Source organism: Chlamydotis macqueenii, chromosome 3, assembly GCF_036417535.1.
Source record: "Chlamydotis macqueenii isolate bChlMac1 chromosome 3, bChlMac1.mat, whole genome shotgun sequence".
NCBI lineage: Eukaryota > Metazoa > Chordata > Aves > Otidiformes > Otididae > Chlamydotis > Chlamydotis macqueenii.
In genome coordinates, this window is record NC_141558.1 from 7,843,931 (window position 1) to 7,860,899 (window position 16,969).

The 16,969-nt window shown below is 39.6% G+C and overlaps 1 protein-coding gene across 5 annotated transcripts in view; it reads right to left on the minus strand.

The window, feature by feature from the left end:
* The window catches only part of MFSD2B (MFSD2 lysolipid transporter B, sphingolipid), a 39,653-nt gene that overhangs the window by 14,773 nt on the left and 7,911 nt on the right, over window positions 1–16,969 (minus strand). For 2 of the 5 annotated variants that reach the window (XM_086743363.1, XM_086743362.1), the window contains 6 exons: window positions 14,409–14,533; window positions 10,813–10,936; window positions 8,716–8,794; window positions 4,604–4,773; window positions 298–388; window positions 82–203 (listed from right to left, as the gene is read on the minus strand). In XM_086743363.1, the coding sequence (XP_086599489.1) occupies window positions 82–203; window positions 298–388; window positions 4,604–4,773; window positions 8,716–8,794; window positions 10,813–10,936; window positions 14,409–14,533 (711 nt within the window). Of the gene's footprint in view, window positions 1–81; window positions 204–297; window positions 389–4,603; window positions 4,774–8,715; window positions 8,795–10,812; window positions 10,937–14,394; window positions 14,534–16,969 lie in introns of all 5 variants that reach the window. The other 3 variants (XM_086743365.1, XM_086743367.1, XM_086743364.1) reach the window with 2 other exon arrangements.

Sequence of the window (16,969 nt, forward strand, 5' to 3'; positions counted from 1 at the left end):
TTTGCCTTTTAGCTGCCACAGACTCTCCCATGCTGGGACTGGAATGAGGCCAACACACAGACTTGGGGAGTTTGAAGTTACCTGAACTGCTGTCGAGATGAGAAGAAATGAAGCAGTGAGCTTCACATATGGACCATGCTTCATGGTGAGTCCAAGGCCCTTACAAAAAGGAATTGCTCTGTCTGAATTTAAGGCATAAGGATCTAAAAGGAGCAGAACATATAAAATAACAATATTTTCCAGAGATGAATGTGAAATAATTATTATTAAATCTAGGCATACTTAAATATATCTTACCATCTTTTTCCTTCACTCCAAGAAAAAGAATGAAAATTCCAATAAGGTACACACCTCCTATGGCCCCTGCTGCAATCATATAAACTTTTGCCTTTGAAAAGAAAAAAAGACATATTTGAAATTATGACAGGAGAATGACAAGTCATTATGAAAATTTCAGTCTCTTTCTGGTGAATCATCTGCAAATGAAGAAATGCCCGTTTATATACAGCCATCTGTCTGTCTTTTACCCCTCAGAAAAAAGTTCACTTCTGCAGTTCGTTTATAAACAACACCTACTTTAGGATAAATCCAGGGCACATAAGTATATATTTCTTGAAAAAAAAAAAAAAAAAAGAAGCTGTGAACAAAAGGGCTACTGTGTTGGCAATCTGAATGTTTTAAAAAGGTGCTTATGTTGAGACTAGCTATAGACACACACAACCATCTACCAAAAACATGTAGTATCTGTACAGTGATTCTAGTTTTTAGTAAATCCAGTTGATCTAGCTACACAGACTGCAATCTGTACCTTCATGCTGATTGGGAAAGGCTTGAGTACTGATGTAAACATAATTACTATGGTTACTGCATCTATATGTAATGATAATAAAAACTTCCTTTAGGCTCTAATGAATTTTAGAAATCACACTTTTATGCCAGTGTTTTGAGAATATGGTAGCTTGCATGCTTGTTTTCTCAGGTACTTAGTGAAATACTCGAGCAAATTCAGAAATCTTTGCTTCCTGTTAGCCAGGGGAACAAAGCCTCCAAAGATACCTCCCACACCATCAGATCACATTTATTTTTTCTAACTCTGAGTGCACTGACTCTGGAGTTAAGCTTTAAAAATTATTTTGCTTCATTATTCTGTAATAATATATTGTATATTGTGCTATCAAAGATAAAATAAGTGCTGGTTAGAGAGCTTTATGACACAGTGATTATTTGATAGGAAAATCAAATTTCAAATTATCAGTTATATGCTGCAAATGAAATTATTATAAATCTAGGAAGTGGCTGGTAAATAAGCATGCAATTACGAGAATGTACTCCCAAATATAAAGTCATTTAGTATAGATGAAAAGGTAGTCAGATAAATCATGCAAGTAGAGAAAATATTCAAGACAACAGTTTTTATTAAGATATCCACATTTCAGAAAGGGACATGGTGAAATAAAGGCATGCAGGACTATCCTTTATTTGGGATAAAGGTTTGGTTTTTTTTTTATATCAGAGCTATAAATTAAGTCACAGTGTACTTTTATACTATTGTTTATGGCTTGCACAGACTACAGACTGCAGGATCATAGATACCTGAATTCACTTAAATGAGGTAATTTCAGTCTCAAAAGCAGTTTATAACCAGGAGATAAGGGGCTGACAAAAAGGATAGTAACAGGACTCCATTACAAATTTTATATTTCGTGTCTATTTATTTGCTAATTTTCTTGAAGCAACTGAATTGCATACTTTCTTTTGAAGGTCATCGTTAAGTATAATTTGGGCTTAAACTATTAAGGATATTCATGGTAGGCCAAATAAGATTCTCTGACCCTGAACAAAACTTGTTAGCCCATCTACGAACCGTATCAATATCTATGCTTGGTCTCCGGTAGGAAAGATCTACATCTAAGTTTACAATAACAACTTCAGGAGAGCTTAGAAATAACCATGTCCTCCACTTACTTTCTTTAATAATGAGCAAAATAATCAGTCATTCAGTAGGACTTCTTTTAAACTAGGTGTGCTCTTGAGCAGCTAAGAATTAGTCCTCGAGACAAAAAGGTCATACTCCTCAATGGCACTAAAAGAACCAGTCAAGATTTGGCCTCCTCTAAATATTTTTTTAAGACTGATGGAGGTACTTCAGGTTCATGGACCTTAGTCCTGCCTCAACTTGTAACTCAAAGTCCATCAGTCATACAGCCAAAATTCAAGATACAACATCTCCCGTTGATCGTGCAGTTAGGGGCATATTCTGTTGCGTGTGGTGCAAAGAAAAGGCATCATGCGATGCAAGCAGCTCCACCACATGGCCATGCATGCCCCAATAATTCAATCAAACTGATGCTAGGTTATGTGAATGGCAAAAAATTCAGGTCCTCACAAAACGGGCTAGCAGGCAGTGAGATGGGTTACCAGAGCAGTTAATTCAGATTCTGGCCTCTGCCCAGGCCTGAGGGCTCTTCAGGAAAAAGGGCATGAAAGAAAAAGGAGTGAACAGAACCTTCCCGAAAACAGTTTGACACCATAATCTAGACTGTTCTCAACCATGGGATACTAGTCATCTACAAAACCTGAGAATGTGACACACAAAACAGTGGAAGAACAAAAAAAAAAAAAAATGCCAAAACAAACAGGAAATCTTCACAAAAAAAAAAAAAAAATAGAACACATGGCTGCTTGCAAATAAGGAAGTGAAATGAAGAAGGTAATATCTTTTAATTAAATCACAACTATAATAAGCAGAGCATGAATATGTCCATCTAGATTTGCACCAAGCACCTGAGATTAGACTCAGGACAAGGAATCTCCTCCATTGGATACTTATATGTATCAGTTAGTATATGCACTGACAGAGAAATAGATGAAAACATAATATTCTCAGTGGATGAGAAGTTCAACATGATCAGGCAATGTGCCCTTGCAGCTCAGAAGGCCAACTACATCCTGGGCCGCATCAAAAACAGAGGAGCGTGGCCAGCAGGTTGAGGGAGGTGATTCTCCCCCTCTACTCTGCCCTGGTGAGACCCCACCTGGAGTACTGTGTCCAGTTCTGGAGCCCCCAACGTAAGAAAGACATGGACCTGTTGGAAAGGGTCCAGAGGACGGCCACGAAGATGATAAGAGGGCTGGAGCACCGCTCCTATGAGGACAGGCTAAGAGAGTTGGAGCTGTTCAGCCTGGAGAAGAGGAGGCTCCGGGGAGACCTTATAGCGGTCTTCCAGTACCTCAAGGGGGCCTACAAGAAAGATGGGGAGAGACTGTTCAGTAGGGTCTGCTGTGACAGGACTAGAGGTAATGGTTTTAAAATAGAGGGAGGTAGATTTAGATTAGACATTAGGAAAAAAAAATTTACAATGAGGGTTGTAGAACACTGGCACAGGTTGCCCAGAGAGGTGGTGGATGCCCCATCCCTGGAAATGTTCAAGGCCAGGTTGGATGAGGCTCTGAGCAACCTGATCTAGTTGGGGATGTCCCTGCTTCTTGCAGAGAGGTTGGACTAGATGACCTTTGAAGGTCCCTTCCAACCCTAACCATTTTATGATTCTGTATAAAACCTTCCCTGTTTCTCAAAAAATAGCAAACTGAAGCATGAAGAGATTAAGTTACTTGTGCAGGATTACAGCAAAAATCTGCTGTGGAAAATGAAATAAACAAGTATAGATCTCCAGGTTCATTCCACATGTTAACCACTGAGCCCTGCTCCCACTAAGTGTCTGTTACCAACTCAACAGTGCTCTGCACCTTCACAAGAATAGAGATTCCAAGTAGGACTTACAGTTTTGTTGGTGTAACAGCCATTAATCTTTCCAAGAGATCCCTAGTGATAACCACTTTGAAATGCAGTGTTGCTGAACTGAAAGATTCTGCTATAGTCACCACTTTTTCATAAAATCATAGAATTATTTGGGTTGGATAAGACCTTTAAAGTTCATCTAGTTCAAACCGCTGCGATGGGCAGGGACATCTTTCACTAGACCAGGTTGCTCAGAGCCCTGTCCACCCTGGCCTTGAACACTTCCAATGATCGCGCATCCGCAACTTCTCTGGGCAACCGGTTCCAGTGTCTCGCCTGCCTCATTGTAAAAAAGTCTTCCTTATATCTAAACTAAGTCCACCTTCTTTGAGTTTAAAACCATTGTCCCTTGTCCCATCACTACAGGCCTCAGTAGAAAGTCTTTCTCCATCTTTTTTATAAGCACCCTTTTCATACTGAAAGGCCGCAATAAGGTCTCCCTGGAGCCTTCTCTTTTCCAGGTTGAACAAATCCAACTCTCTCAGCTGTTCTTCACAAGAGAGGTGTTCCAACCCTCTGACCATTTTTGTGGTCCTCCTCTGAACCTACTCTAACAGGTCCGTGTCTTTCTTGTGCTAAAGACCCCAGAACTGGATGCAGTATTCCTGGCGGGTTAAAGCAAACTTTTCCTACTAAGCTATTTCAAACTGTAAATCAGCCCCTAGTGAGCCACTCAGCTCCAGCGTTACTGATTTCAAGGAAGTAATGTTCCTGCTTATCCGGCTGGATGATACAATACGGTACTACAGAAACAGCCCCACCACTCTCCCCAAGACAGTTTAGTGTGCTCCCGTAGACACTTACTTGAGGAGACAGAGGATCTGAGGGGTCTGGAAAGCTGGGAGTGTCATGCCAGGAGTCAGTTGTGTTTACTGAGGGATTCAAAGTGCAGTGAGGAGCGATGTGAGCACTGGCCACAATCTGCCCCTGAAGTGCAGCTCCAATCAAGGTCCCAAGCACTTCCACAGTCATTCCTAAAGAAAGAAGCACAAATGTGCACTGAGAATGAGAACCTCAAACCATTTTCTTTTACACAGAACAAGCAGAAAAAGCAGTACCAAGAACAGCAGAACTGGAAGCTCAGTAATAGAACAGTTTCAAGGGAAGAGAGTTTTGTCATCATTTTCTGATCAGCTTTTAGAAGCCTCCATGGAAGAGCCTGTTTGACACAAGCTGCATGATGGATGTGGCTGAGATCAAGAGCCACAAGGGGATAACACAGAAACATTTCATCTCAAGGACCAGAGCGGAACTGAAGTTTAAATGTTGAATGCTACTTTTCCAAAGCAGGACTAGGAACCACAACATCAGACTTTTCATCTCAAGTTTGACAGTAACTTGTGAAACATTTTTCAAGCCACTTATCTGATCAGACCTCTAGGTTCTCCAACCGTAAGACAGAATTATACTTACCTGAGGCTTATGTTGGAAATAATACAGCTGCAAAGCTCTTGGAAATAGCAGATGCTGCTCTTAACTGCCTAAGGCCACAGTCAGGCAGAACTAGCTGCCTCAGCTTCAGAGAAGGTTTCAGATCACTAACACTGCAAGTATCATCAGAACAAGGGATTGTCTAAAAAACCAAACAAAATCTACATTTGAGCAAGCAAAGATCTAACCACAGGCACCCAGCTTATGCTTCACATACTCAAAATTAGTCAACAAGGTGGCTAGTTGTTACAGTTCTGTCGCAGGCGAGTGGTGAGTAATCTGGGTTCAAGAGCCTTCTCACTCTGAGGGATTCCAAGCCTACCACTCCTGTTTCCATGCAACACGGCCATACCCAGCACTCCCACGGCAGGGAGATAAACTGAATTCCTGTCCCAGCTCCAGAGACTATTTACACATCTTGCATAAAGATACACGGGCTTAATACACAAACAGATTAGGAACAGGGATCAAGACTCCCTGTTTATGAGGGAATGCTCTTCTCATTAACCTAAACATCAGGGTTTTTTCGACTTATTCTCTCTCAATGGCTGCAGGGGTCCCATGTCGCTTTGTCAGAAGCACCATGGGGGATTTTGAAGGTCCGCTTCCAGAGTGGATTGTGTCCTGGCGGTTATCATACTCTCCCTGGGAAGTGAAAGGTATTTCAAAAGCTCCTAGGTTCAGGTTTATTCAGTTCAGTTTATTCAGGTTTATTTGTTCCCTGCTCTATAACAGTCATCCTAGGTGACCTTGGACACACACCTTTTTGCGTATCCCTGTAAAGGAATAAAAGTACTTTTCCATGTAATGGGAGGGCAATGCACACAGACTCCGAGATGTTCAGAGAGTACAGTAATGAAGGCTGTACATAGCTATTGAAGATCAAGTAAGGAAAAGGGAAGAGAGGCTACTAAGGACACCTGGATCGTTTAAACCATTGCTATTATGTTCCCAAACACAGAATCCTGCTGAATGGAGAATTTAAGGCTTCATGTGACATTAATTTAAATCAATGGGAAGTAAAAAAACAAATAAACAAAAAAAAAACTTCTTCCCCAAACTTCCAAACTTCACATCTGATCTTACTAACAATGTTACAGTTCAGTCCATACACACAAAAATGCTGGCAGATGGTGGAAATCCTAACCTCAACTTGATCTGCAGTGTTTGGACAGAAATTAGTGTCAGTTGTGCCTCGCAGAGCTTCCAAACTGTTGACTACTCAGGGCAAAGGCAATGAGTCACACCTTTCATTCAAAACACCACCTACACACTTATATCCTTTATCTAGGGCTCTACACATCTGCATTTTCCCAAGCACTTGTGTAGAATAAAACTCAGAAGCATCATTAGAGGGACCAGAAACACAACCATTATGAAATGTTCTTTCCCTAAGAAGTAGAAAGAGCTGAGAAGCAGGTATATTTCAAAGTTCTTGTGTGCTCAGAATTTATAATGTATTACTTTCCACCTTAGCTGAGAAAGCTGATCTTTCAGAAAGCAGATTGGACCTTGAAGTAGGTTATATTTCACCCAGGATGTAAATAGGATTTATGTTAAAGTCACTTTGCAATCCAGTATTCCTACCTTGCATTCATAGTAAAGAGCAGGACAAAATTTATAATAGGCAGTTCTGCTTGTCTCCAGTAGAGGGTAATGGATCCTCTGATCCCAACCTTTTTTAAATGCACGCTTCACCTTACACAGCTGGTTTTCTTTAAACAGTTGAAGAAATGCCTGAACAACTGACTGCATCCAAGAAAGTCTATCAGCAAGAATAATTCTCTATGAAACCCAGAGAGGCAAAAGTTTTTAAGAAAAACAGGTGTTTAAAAAAAAAAAAAAAAGATTCTCACATAATCATAATTATTAGAAGAAAATTTGGCTCCAAACAAATATAATTTCAAAATATAAAAAAATACCAACCTTTTAAGAGTCAAAACTATGGTTCATTCCACCACTCTAAATTGTCTTAGGAGAACAGCTGTACACTCCAAAGTTAAACCCCTTCTGAACAATAAAATGACACTATAAACGTATAACACCTCTCAGCCATGGAGTTCAACAGCTTTTACGAGAACAAATTTCACATGCCTATAAAGCCTTGCATGGGACTAGCAGATAGGAAAGCACTTTTATTTGGATCACAGCCTCTGAAGACATAAAACCAGACAATAGAAAACATTAGGTACACGGATTTAGTTAAAATTTAGGCCAGATGACTCAGAATACAGTCAGTGCCAAAGAATATAACACGACTGGAATCTCCCGCTGTTTAGTCCTGTCCTATGACTGCTAGCCCACACTTTCTCTTGAGATAGTTGATGATAATGCAAATTACAACTGTCCCCTGTGGCTGGAAAGGGATTGCGTTGCTCAGGGGATACTTCATCTAGAATTTCTAACATGATTTTTTAGCACTTCTGGCCATTTTATTGTGCCTCTATGGTCTAGTTTTCAACATACTCAAGTATGTTGAGGGTTAGAAGGACTAATGGAAGGAAAAAAAGGGGTCTTGCCAGCAAGATAAAACAGATTAATTTAAAAAAATACAAGTTATTATAAAGTAACACTGAAGGACAAGTCAAGACATAGAAAAGTCTTTCACGTGATATCTGACTCTTTTTACTTATTCAATGCTAGTGGTCATGAGAGACAGCAGTTAACACAGTAAAGGTGGCGTGAAAACAGAGGTGAAGAGAGTAAGAAAGGATGAAACTGCTCTTGCATTCAATTTATGATCTATACAGGAAAACTTGAAACTATTTCCGTTGCACTTTTTTGGTCTGATTCGCTTCAAAGCAAAAACTCTGTCTGGTTTTCACTGCTGATGAGCCAGAAATACGGTCTGGAAGCCCTCATTCTTTTAACTAATACACTCAGAGTGCTAGCTATATTACAGCAAGATCTGTCCTTAAACTACCTGGTGTATGTTAGAATTAAATAAACACAGATGAAACAAAAAGAGATATTTCAGTTGGTGTCAACATGCACACAAAATTACTCTCCTTTTTGGTGAGGTTAACTGTCTGGGTTCTATGAGTTCTAGAAATTTTTTCAAAGGAAATAGGTTTAGGATTTGAATTTATACCATGAAACACAAACCTAAGGAAATCTGAACTAGAAAAAACAAAGGAATAAATAAAAGAAAGAAAATACTCAAAATTACTTTCTGTAATTGAATGTTAAAGAAGATCAGTACTTTGTTTTTTTCCCCTAGAGATCACCTTTAAGTGATTTTTATTGTTTCATCTGGCTAGCAACAAACCAAGAAGACTTTATAGTTAATCCAATTGAGACAATGTCTCCCATTTGGCTAGAAAAATGGAGGCATTTAAAAGACAAAATATTTTTCATCAGATATTAAAAACTCATGTAGAAGTCCAGTTTAGGGACACAAACCATTAGGAACTTCCTATAGATAAAGAATGATTTCAAATAAAACTCAACCCTAATCCACATGAGAAAGCCCAGATCACACTCACGGTATGCTGTCGCAGAATCTCTCTCCTTCTGGTCTGTGCTGAGAAACATGGTGAGGGCAGAATATGGTACCTGGAATAACTATGGAAAGAAAGAACATCACACAGGAAATGTCAGGGTAAATGTTATATATCTTTGACATCAGGAAAATGATTTGATGTGACCTATTTACAACATTGTATTTTTTAGCACGAAGACCTGTGTATTCTTTCTGATTTGTAAAGCATATAAAATCTTTCATAATACAAATTAATAAATTAGCAAGAAGCTTTACCTTAAATGCTGTGCTCCTTCAGCTTCCTTGGGAAAACGTCCTTCATAGGCTAGGCTATAAAGCATCTAGTTTTCTGTGCACTAGGAAACTACCACGTTCCTAGCTTGAGCTCACTAGCAGGGAGCAAAGCCATAATGAAGACAATACAATTTTCCACTTTATTCAAGTCAGAAGACTGTATAAATCTCAAAAATATTTCAAATATCTGTCTCACTACGTAACTCCAGGAGATAACTGTGAAAACTACTTTATCTTCAGCACTGTTTTGCCACACACTCCTTAATTAGAGTTAAGAGCAGGTAGAAACGCACAATTGCTATGTCAATGCTCTGACAAAAAAGTAGATGAGAAGTGTTGTTTGTTGGTTTTTACAGCACTGTATCTAGCATACAATTGATATCTTGCTGTAAAATCTTGGTGGAAACAATGCACTGGTAACATTTATTGCAATGTTGGGCAAACAAACCCCACTTTTACTGCAGGAGAGGCCTTATCTCCAGTGGCACTTAATTGAAAATAACTACTGAACATTAAAGGCTTGACCTTTTGTATGGTTGTGATGTGAGTGGGACCCTGTCCTCAGTGTTGAACTAAAATAAAAGTAACTTCTAAAATCTTGGAACAACACACAGGCCAAATTCTTAGACTATTGTGAGGTGGAAGTGGGACATGAACCTGCCTGAACAATCAAGTTCTCTGTGGTGTTTCCACCACCACAATCTGTAGCCAGGCAAATTACGTCTCGCAATCTGCATTCTACTCCGTTCGTACAAAATGCATTTCTGTTCACCTCCATCAAACATGGCAGGCATATATGTTTTCAAAGCTCTGCCACAGCAAATCTGTTTTTCCTTCAAAAGAGAGAGAGGGAGAAAATTATTTTAAGCCATTATGAATGTCTTCTGGATCATCTTTCTCCAGAGGAAATAAAGGACCCAGGGAAACATTCCGGCTTAACACAGGAATACAGAATTCCTAGGTCAAATAGACCTATGAACAGAAGAAAAGCCAAAGTCAAGGAAGAAATATACATGTCTTAAATAAATGTCTGGGAAGCACTTTTTCAAAATGTGATCCAGTGATATTCAACCAGCCAGAATACACCCTGCCAAATCGTGATGCAGCTGTCTCTCTTCCAGTCCTAATCTGCTGTGTGACACTGCTCTGCACAGAAGATACCTTGTTCCACCTTGATATTGGTGAGAAGGCAAAACAGGGTGATGTAACCCCTTCATATGCAGTATGGAATGAGTCAGTGGATCTTTAGGATCCACTGAAAAAAAATGGCTTCTGCATAAATGTTGCAAGTTCTGGGCTGTATTAAAAAATTCACATGCTCCAACTCTTCTACCCCGGCATAAATATCACGATGACTACTATCAGCACTATTTCAGCCCTCATTGACTTCTCATTGCCTTACAGCTTGACTCAAAATACCAGAACTAGAGCAACAAACCTACTTGGTCCCCTAATTTGCTCCTGAAAACAGAAGTTACGAGAAGTTAGATATCTAACTGGAATTAGGAATCCAAATGTCTCTGTGGATCTACACAAGAAAGAGCTGAGTATCTAGGGCACTGCCAATGGAAGTGACTGGAGGGAACGTGTCTGAATTACAGGTCGTTTGCCAGAGAAAGCATTGGCAGAGACCAGCAAACAGTAGACAGTTTGATAAAAGGACATCTGCCTACCCCTTAAACTCACAAGAAGTTGAAATCAAATGTAAAGTTTTGGTAAATCTTAGTTCACTAAATCTGAATGCATTAACATAGACAGAAAACAAGCAAGTTACTGCTGAGAACGTAGTGACCTGTAATCTACTCACTGTGGTCAGTGCTTGGAAAAGGCAGTAGAAAGTCAGATACCATGCAACTCTTCCCGATACAAAAGGAGGCAGGTACCACATAAAAAAATAGGACACTATCGTGAAGGGTGTACATGCCAGCATCCTGCAAAGAACATTAACGCATGTCAACAAGCTCAACATAATGATAGCACATTAAGTTTTCCTGTTAATAATCAATGTAATGCAATTCATTTTATGTGCAGTTTTTCTAACTACAATAATGCTATGTTTTAAGTAGTAAAAGTTAGTGTACATTAAATACACAGATTAATACAAAATGAATACAAGTACTTCTGTAAAATAGAAAAAAAACACAGTAAATCTGAAAGAGAGAGTTAATATCCCATTCAGAACAGACACAGTTTCCTTGCACACGCACTCTTAGCACACCTATATTGCCATTCCTTTGTACACGTCTCAGACTACACATTTATCACAAAGAACCACTGAAAACTAAGCTCTATTGTCACATCTTCACATACTTCAGCGATGTTTACATGAGCCTACTTATTATGAAGGATTCCCTCATCCAATTTTCATGCCTTCAGTTTTCCTCTCAGCTCAGCCACTTCAAGCAAATGGAAATAACATTGATACACTTCAAAATGCTGAAAAACAGCATACAAGAAAATGGACAGCCCACTGCAAAAGTTCCTACAGTCTGTATCGACTTGGGTATGTGACAATTTGCTCCATTTAACTCAACAGCAAAACTCCTAATCACTTCAGACTCAAAAGGATGGTGAGGATGGTGGCTTAAAAAAAAAGAACCACAGAAACAAATTCCAGACATTACCATTAACTAGCAATTAATTACATCAGTCTAAAAAATTATTTCAGGCGAACACCGCTTGTCAAACTCCATGGTATGGAAGAAGTGGTCAGGTACTGTAATTTCCTAAAAGTCTGAGCTGCAGCAGCATCAGGACTCTCTTGCATTCTTGTAAATGAGACATTAAACAATGTAATTAGATGACCAAGACCCCAGCAAAAAATATCCAAACACATAAAAGAGAAAACAGATTAATCCCTTCACAACAGCACTACTGACATTGGGGGTCAGCTGACTATTTTGCAATCGTGAACTGAAAACCTGGAATACAAAAGAGTAATGTGGGTAAATAGTTTAGTAAAACAATGGCTTTCCCACACTGCTCGTTGGGATGGACAGCATCACTGGGAGCTGAGCATTTACAAGGAAAGTGCCAGGTTCTGGTATTCTCTGTCCCTCTGGTCCCCAGGCCACAGCTCATTCACAGCTGGTCAGCAATCAAAAACACAAATAAAGCTAAAATCCTAACACATTTTAGAGAATCTACCTTCCTCTCCAAAAGTGTGCGCTCTTCCAGATTGATGTCCAGACAGAGTCACCACAGGAAAATATTTTCATAGTCAACTTTTCACGCAACTTTTTAGCAATAACCCTCTTAGTATTCTTTGTTCCTTCCCTCCTCTTTCAACATTGTACTTCTCTCACTTATGTCAGTGAGTTTTCAGAGCCTTGCCGAAGTTGCTGAATATCTGATTGTCTACTATTGTCTCTTTTGACAAAATATTTGACCAGGTTTGTGTATTTCAAGTCAATGTCTGCTTATGCCTTTTAAACATATTAAATAAAAAAGGACAATAGTGATTGATGACTTCTTCTTACAACTTCTTCTTACTTAAATGTTCTCCTTACTTAATGTTCTTGCTTCACTGGCAAGTTTTTCTGACTGAGCCAATTCCATTGCTTCACTCGAGACACTTAAGAAATCAGAATGACTTCAAAATACTGAAGTATTTTTAAGCTAATGGAAGACTCATATTTTATTTGTATAAATATTGCCTGACCTCCAAAGCGTAGGAACAAAATTCCCACTTAAAAAAAATACCTTTACCAAAAAAATAGCCAAAATCCTTCTGGAAAGAAAGCAGCTGTTTGATGAACACATATGAAAGGCTGGGTTAGATAAGCACTTCTCCTGTAAGAAGTGCAAGTTGTACAGTGGTTGGTTTACCGTGCAAAGGGCTGATAAGTTTGTGCTTGTGCTAGGATGGGAGTTGTCCTAACATCGATTTAACACTCACACTACACACATGTACTTGCAGTATTTTCAGAGAATTATTATTTTTTTTTTTAAAAAGAGGCATCAGAATATATCTAATGGCATTTGTGTAAAGATGTCATTACTTTATTTTTTAATAACTTTGTTACTTGGTTAATTCAGTGCTCATTAAAAAGCACTCCATTTACCCAGCCACAAACCAAATCCTGAGAACAGAAACAGGAGCAAGCTCCTCTTTTCCCATGGGGCTCTTGACAAAAAGTTTAACTTTGACCTAAAGGCTCTGTTCCTGCTGGGGCCATGAGCAGTTGATCTCAGCCTTTTTCAACATGCACTTGCCTTCTATTCTTTACCAGATATAAGCAGAGATATCTTTACACAGACAAGCTTCGGTAGTCCTAAAACCACACGACAGCAAGAGAACTGCCAGCTAAAAAAATGGGCTTATTTTCCATGACAATTCAACTTCTTTGCTCAGGATACCACATTTACTCTTAGATTTTTGTTGTGAATCAAGTTTTGGGGGTGCATTAATTCAAAATATCTTACAACACATCCTTATAATGCATGAGATAGAGCACTGATGAAGGACTCCTCATTTCACAAACTACTCAATCTCCCCTTGACTTCCAAAATATAAAACACCCAACAAATAAATGCCCTACGGCATAGATGAGCTTGGGTTCCTCTAACATGGATCAATCCTTTCCAATTCTCTTGCTTCACACCTGTCAATCTCCTTCCTATATGAGCAACATTCATTCTTCTAACCTCTCCTCATAGCACACGGACAGCACATGTACAAGTGTACTAGCTAGAGGGCCTACAAGGGACGTCACAGTGAAACATCACTCTATCCCTTTAGAAATGCTGATCAAACTCTTACGGCATCTCATTCCATTATAGAAGTCATGGGGATTTCTTAATTAAGTGTTTTGATTACAGGGACATAAGAGAAGCAGGACCAGAATGACTGCTGTAAGGAAGAACATACCAGTGTCAGGGCAGTGCTGGTTGCTGAGCCCTTCAGTGCCATGGTGTCACATCTGTTCCACGTGTACGCACACATCCCTTACTGAATGGAAAGGCCTAGAGAATTAAGGTTAATGGAGCTCCTGGAAGGCTGACATGAGAAGGGAAGGCACACTAGGACACAAGTTAAAACAAGCTCCAACTTTGTGGAGGAGTGAAGGCAAACTAGAAGAATCTAGACAACAAGGAAAATTCAACCACAGATTCAACAAAGTTTTAGGTCTGAGCTTCCAGTTTTGTTAACAAGGCAGTGTCTTGGCTTTACTTGTTTGTGTTTCCAATGGTATAAAATCTTCCATTTTCATGGGTGAACAAGTTAAAGGGAAATAGATGGCATGACAATTTTTCTTTTAGATTTTATATAGGTAGAACGCATACAATCACTGTTGTCAGCAAAGAAAAATGAGTGTAACTCAATGAGATGACTGTATGATCACAACACACACATAATATTCATATATATATATGTAAATATACGTACACATTTCTGCTTACCAAGGCATGAGCCGGCCAATATTTGTCCATCTACTTTTGCTAATAAAAAAGCCAGCAACAGGATCAGTAACTGCACCTGAGGCTCTGCCAATGAACAGCACCAAAGAGGCGTGAAACGGAGTAATCTGAAAGTGCAGATACAACACTGTAAACAAGAGCCATTGTTTCACAATACAATGAAACAGTATAAAGCAACTTTCCAGAAAAAAACTCAATGTTTAAAAGAATAATGATAGTTCATTTACAAAACATGTCTGTTGCTGTCACAGAAATTACTACTGGTTACCCGTAGCAAACAAATGAGACATTGAGACAGGCACCATGCAAGAAGGGATTAGAGGGGAAAAGTGCAAGGAAAGGGAGACTGTGGATGTGTTCAGAACCAGGAAAACCAGTCAGATAGTCAAACAGTAGACTAAAGTCCTTTTAGTCCTATCCTAGTTTAGTCATAAAAACTGACAGAGTCCCTCTGTAATTATCCCCTCGCTTTGTTCCCCACGCATCCCATTTCCCCATATCTTTATCTTTACTTGATCTAGAAAAAAGTAGAGGGAGCTGTTTCCATGCAGTCATGTTTTTTCATCTCCTGAGATTACCAACAAGGCTGCCAATGGGCGGCACGTGGCTGCAGAAGTGGCTGTAGCACAGCAGACTCTACCCACTCAGAACTGAACTGTGACAAGTGAATTGCATAAGGCACATCTGTTCAAATCAAAGGTGCCAGCACATGTTCAACAAATCTCACTGGAAAAACATTCGTGGATTACAGAAGAATAAAATGGCCAAGTAGAAAAATCTTTGAAGTTAACTCAGCAGGACCACACAAGTGCCTATGTAGTTTATCGCAGGCGATGTAGTTATTTTTCACATGTATCTGTAGAAAGCTTAGGAATTTGTATCACACAACGGTTTAAAAAGGCAGGTTATCATCCAAGTGCTCAGTTCATGTCACTGAAACTATAGACCTGAAAAAAGTCACTAAAATCTATATAAACATGAATGTTCCTCAAATCAATGAGGGAGACAGAGAGAGGCAGTTGAAACAGCCTGGGCAGCTTTAACAGCCCCAGCAGACAAAACCTTCGTGCTATCAGTGCTCCAAAGCAGCGGGAAGTCTGGCAAATGCAGCTGACACAGCACCAAGCTTGAGCTAGTACCCCCCGCTTTTCTGCAGACCTTATTGCCTCCTAGGCGGCATCGCATGGCTTCCAGCTGGTGCACGTCCCCTGCCTGCAGAATTTGCTGTAGGTACTCCCTCAGAGGTGAAAGAAAGAAGTAATAATCTCAGAATGTCCTGGATGATCTTTGTAAAAGGCAGATACTGTGCACTTTTGTAATTGCACCTGTTAAATTTTAGCCCAAATTAGGTGAAATTGCAGGGACAGCCAATCTTCCTGACACCGCCAGCTCCAAGACACATGCTCCACCCTAGAAAGCTTATGAACAGGGAAGGATTGGGAAGGATAGTCTCCAGCAGGTAATGACAGTGGTTCTCCAAGCATCCTATTGCTGCACTGTAGAACAAGGGCTGGGATGAGCACCAGGTTGTGCCCCACAGCCGTTTGCTGATGTTCACCTCATCCACCTTTGCTGACTTGTGCTCTCCCACAGCCAAGGTGGCAAGTAGCCCATCAGCCCTGAGGCAGACTTGCCATGGGGGCTGCACTGGAACTGCTCTGCTTCTCAAGAGACAGGTCAGCCAAAACAAGAACAAAATAGCAGTCAGAAAGACACAGGGGTTGAACTGCAGTGATGAGGGACACAGAAACAGAAAACTTCAAATTAAGTGGGTTTCGCATTGGTATTTTGGTCAGATAACTTGAATAGACAGAAAGGAAGTGGAAATTAGATAAACAGAGGTGCAAGAAAGCCTTGAGGAAAATTAAAACCTCTCTTATGTTAGGAGTGGAGTCTGTGTAGCCACCCATCAGTATGGGCTTATATATCCCTTGGCTGCATTTTCTTAGCCCCTATATCTAGACTGTGTCTGTCAGCACCAATGCCAGAAATTTCTCAGTGTTAATAAAATACAGGATAAAATATGCTACATTCACCCATCTCAAAAGAAGTAAAGATCAGGATCCTATTGTGAGAGGTTTTAGTGTTTTCTAGTAATTTGACTCAAGGACCCTGTGTGGTTTGAAGTTGCATTTATATGTCTGTAGTTTATAAAGGTAATTTAGATGGAACATGGATTTAAAATGGAAAAACTGTAAGCTACAGAAAGTGAGTAAAAACGTAATTTTCTTAGAAAGGATGCAGATTATGTATGAAAGATTACACCTAGCGAGTTTCACAGTCTCTCAAAGAGCTAAAACAGTTCTGCCCTCTAAGTGGGCAAGAATGAAATCTAGGTAGTGACTATAAAATTCGTGCTCTCCCCTGAAAATGTGTGGAAAAAACCACAGGATTTCAGAGCTGTTTATCAGGCCTTGAAATAAATCCTGCCCCTGTAGGATTACTTCAAAGAACACACTAAACCATCAAGGAACAAATAATTAAACCCCTTAATGAAGTAGTATGTGTATCAATGCAAATATTAAGCAAAATTATTTGGTTTC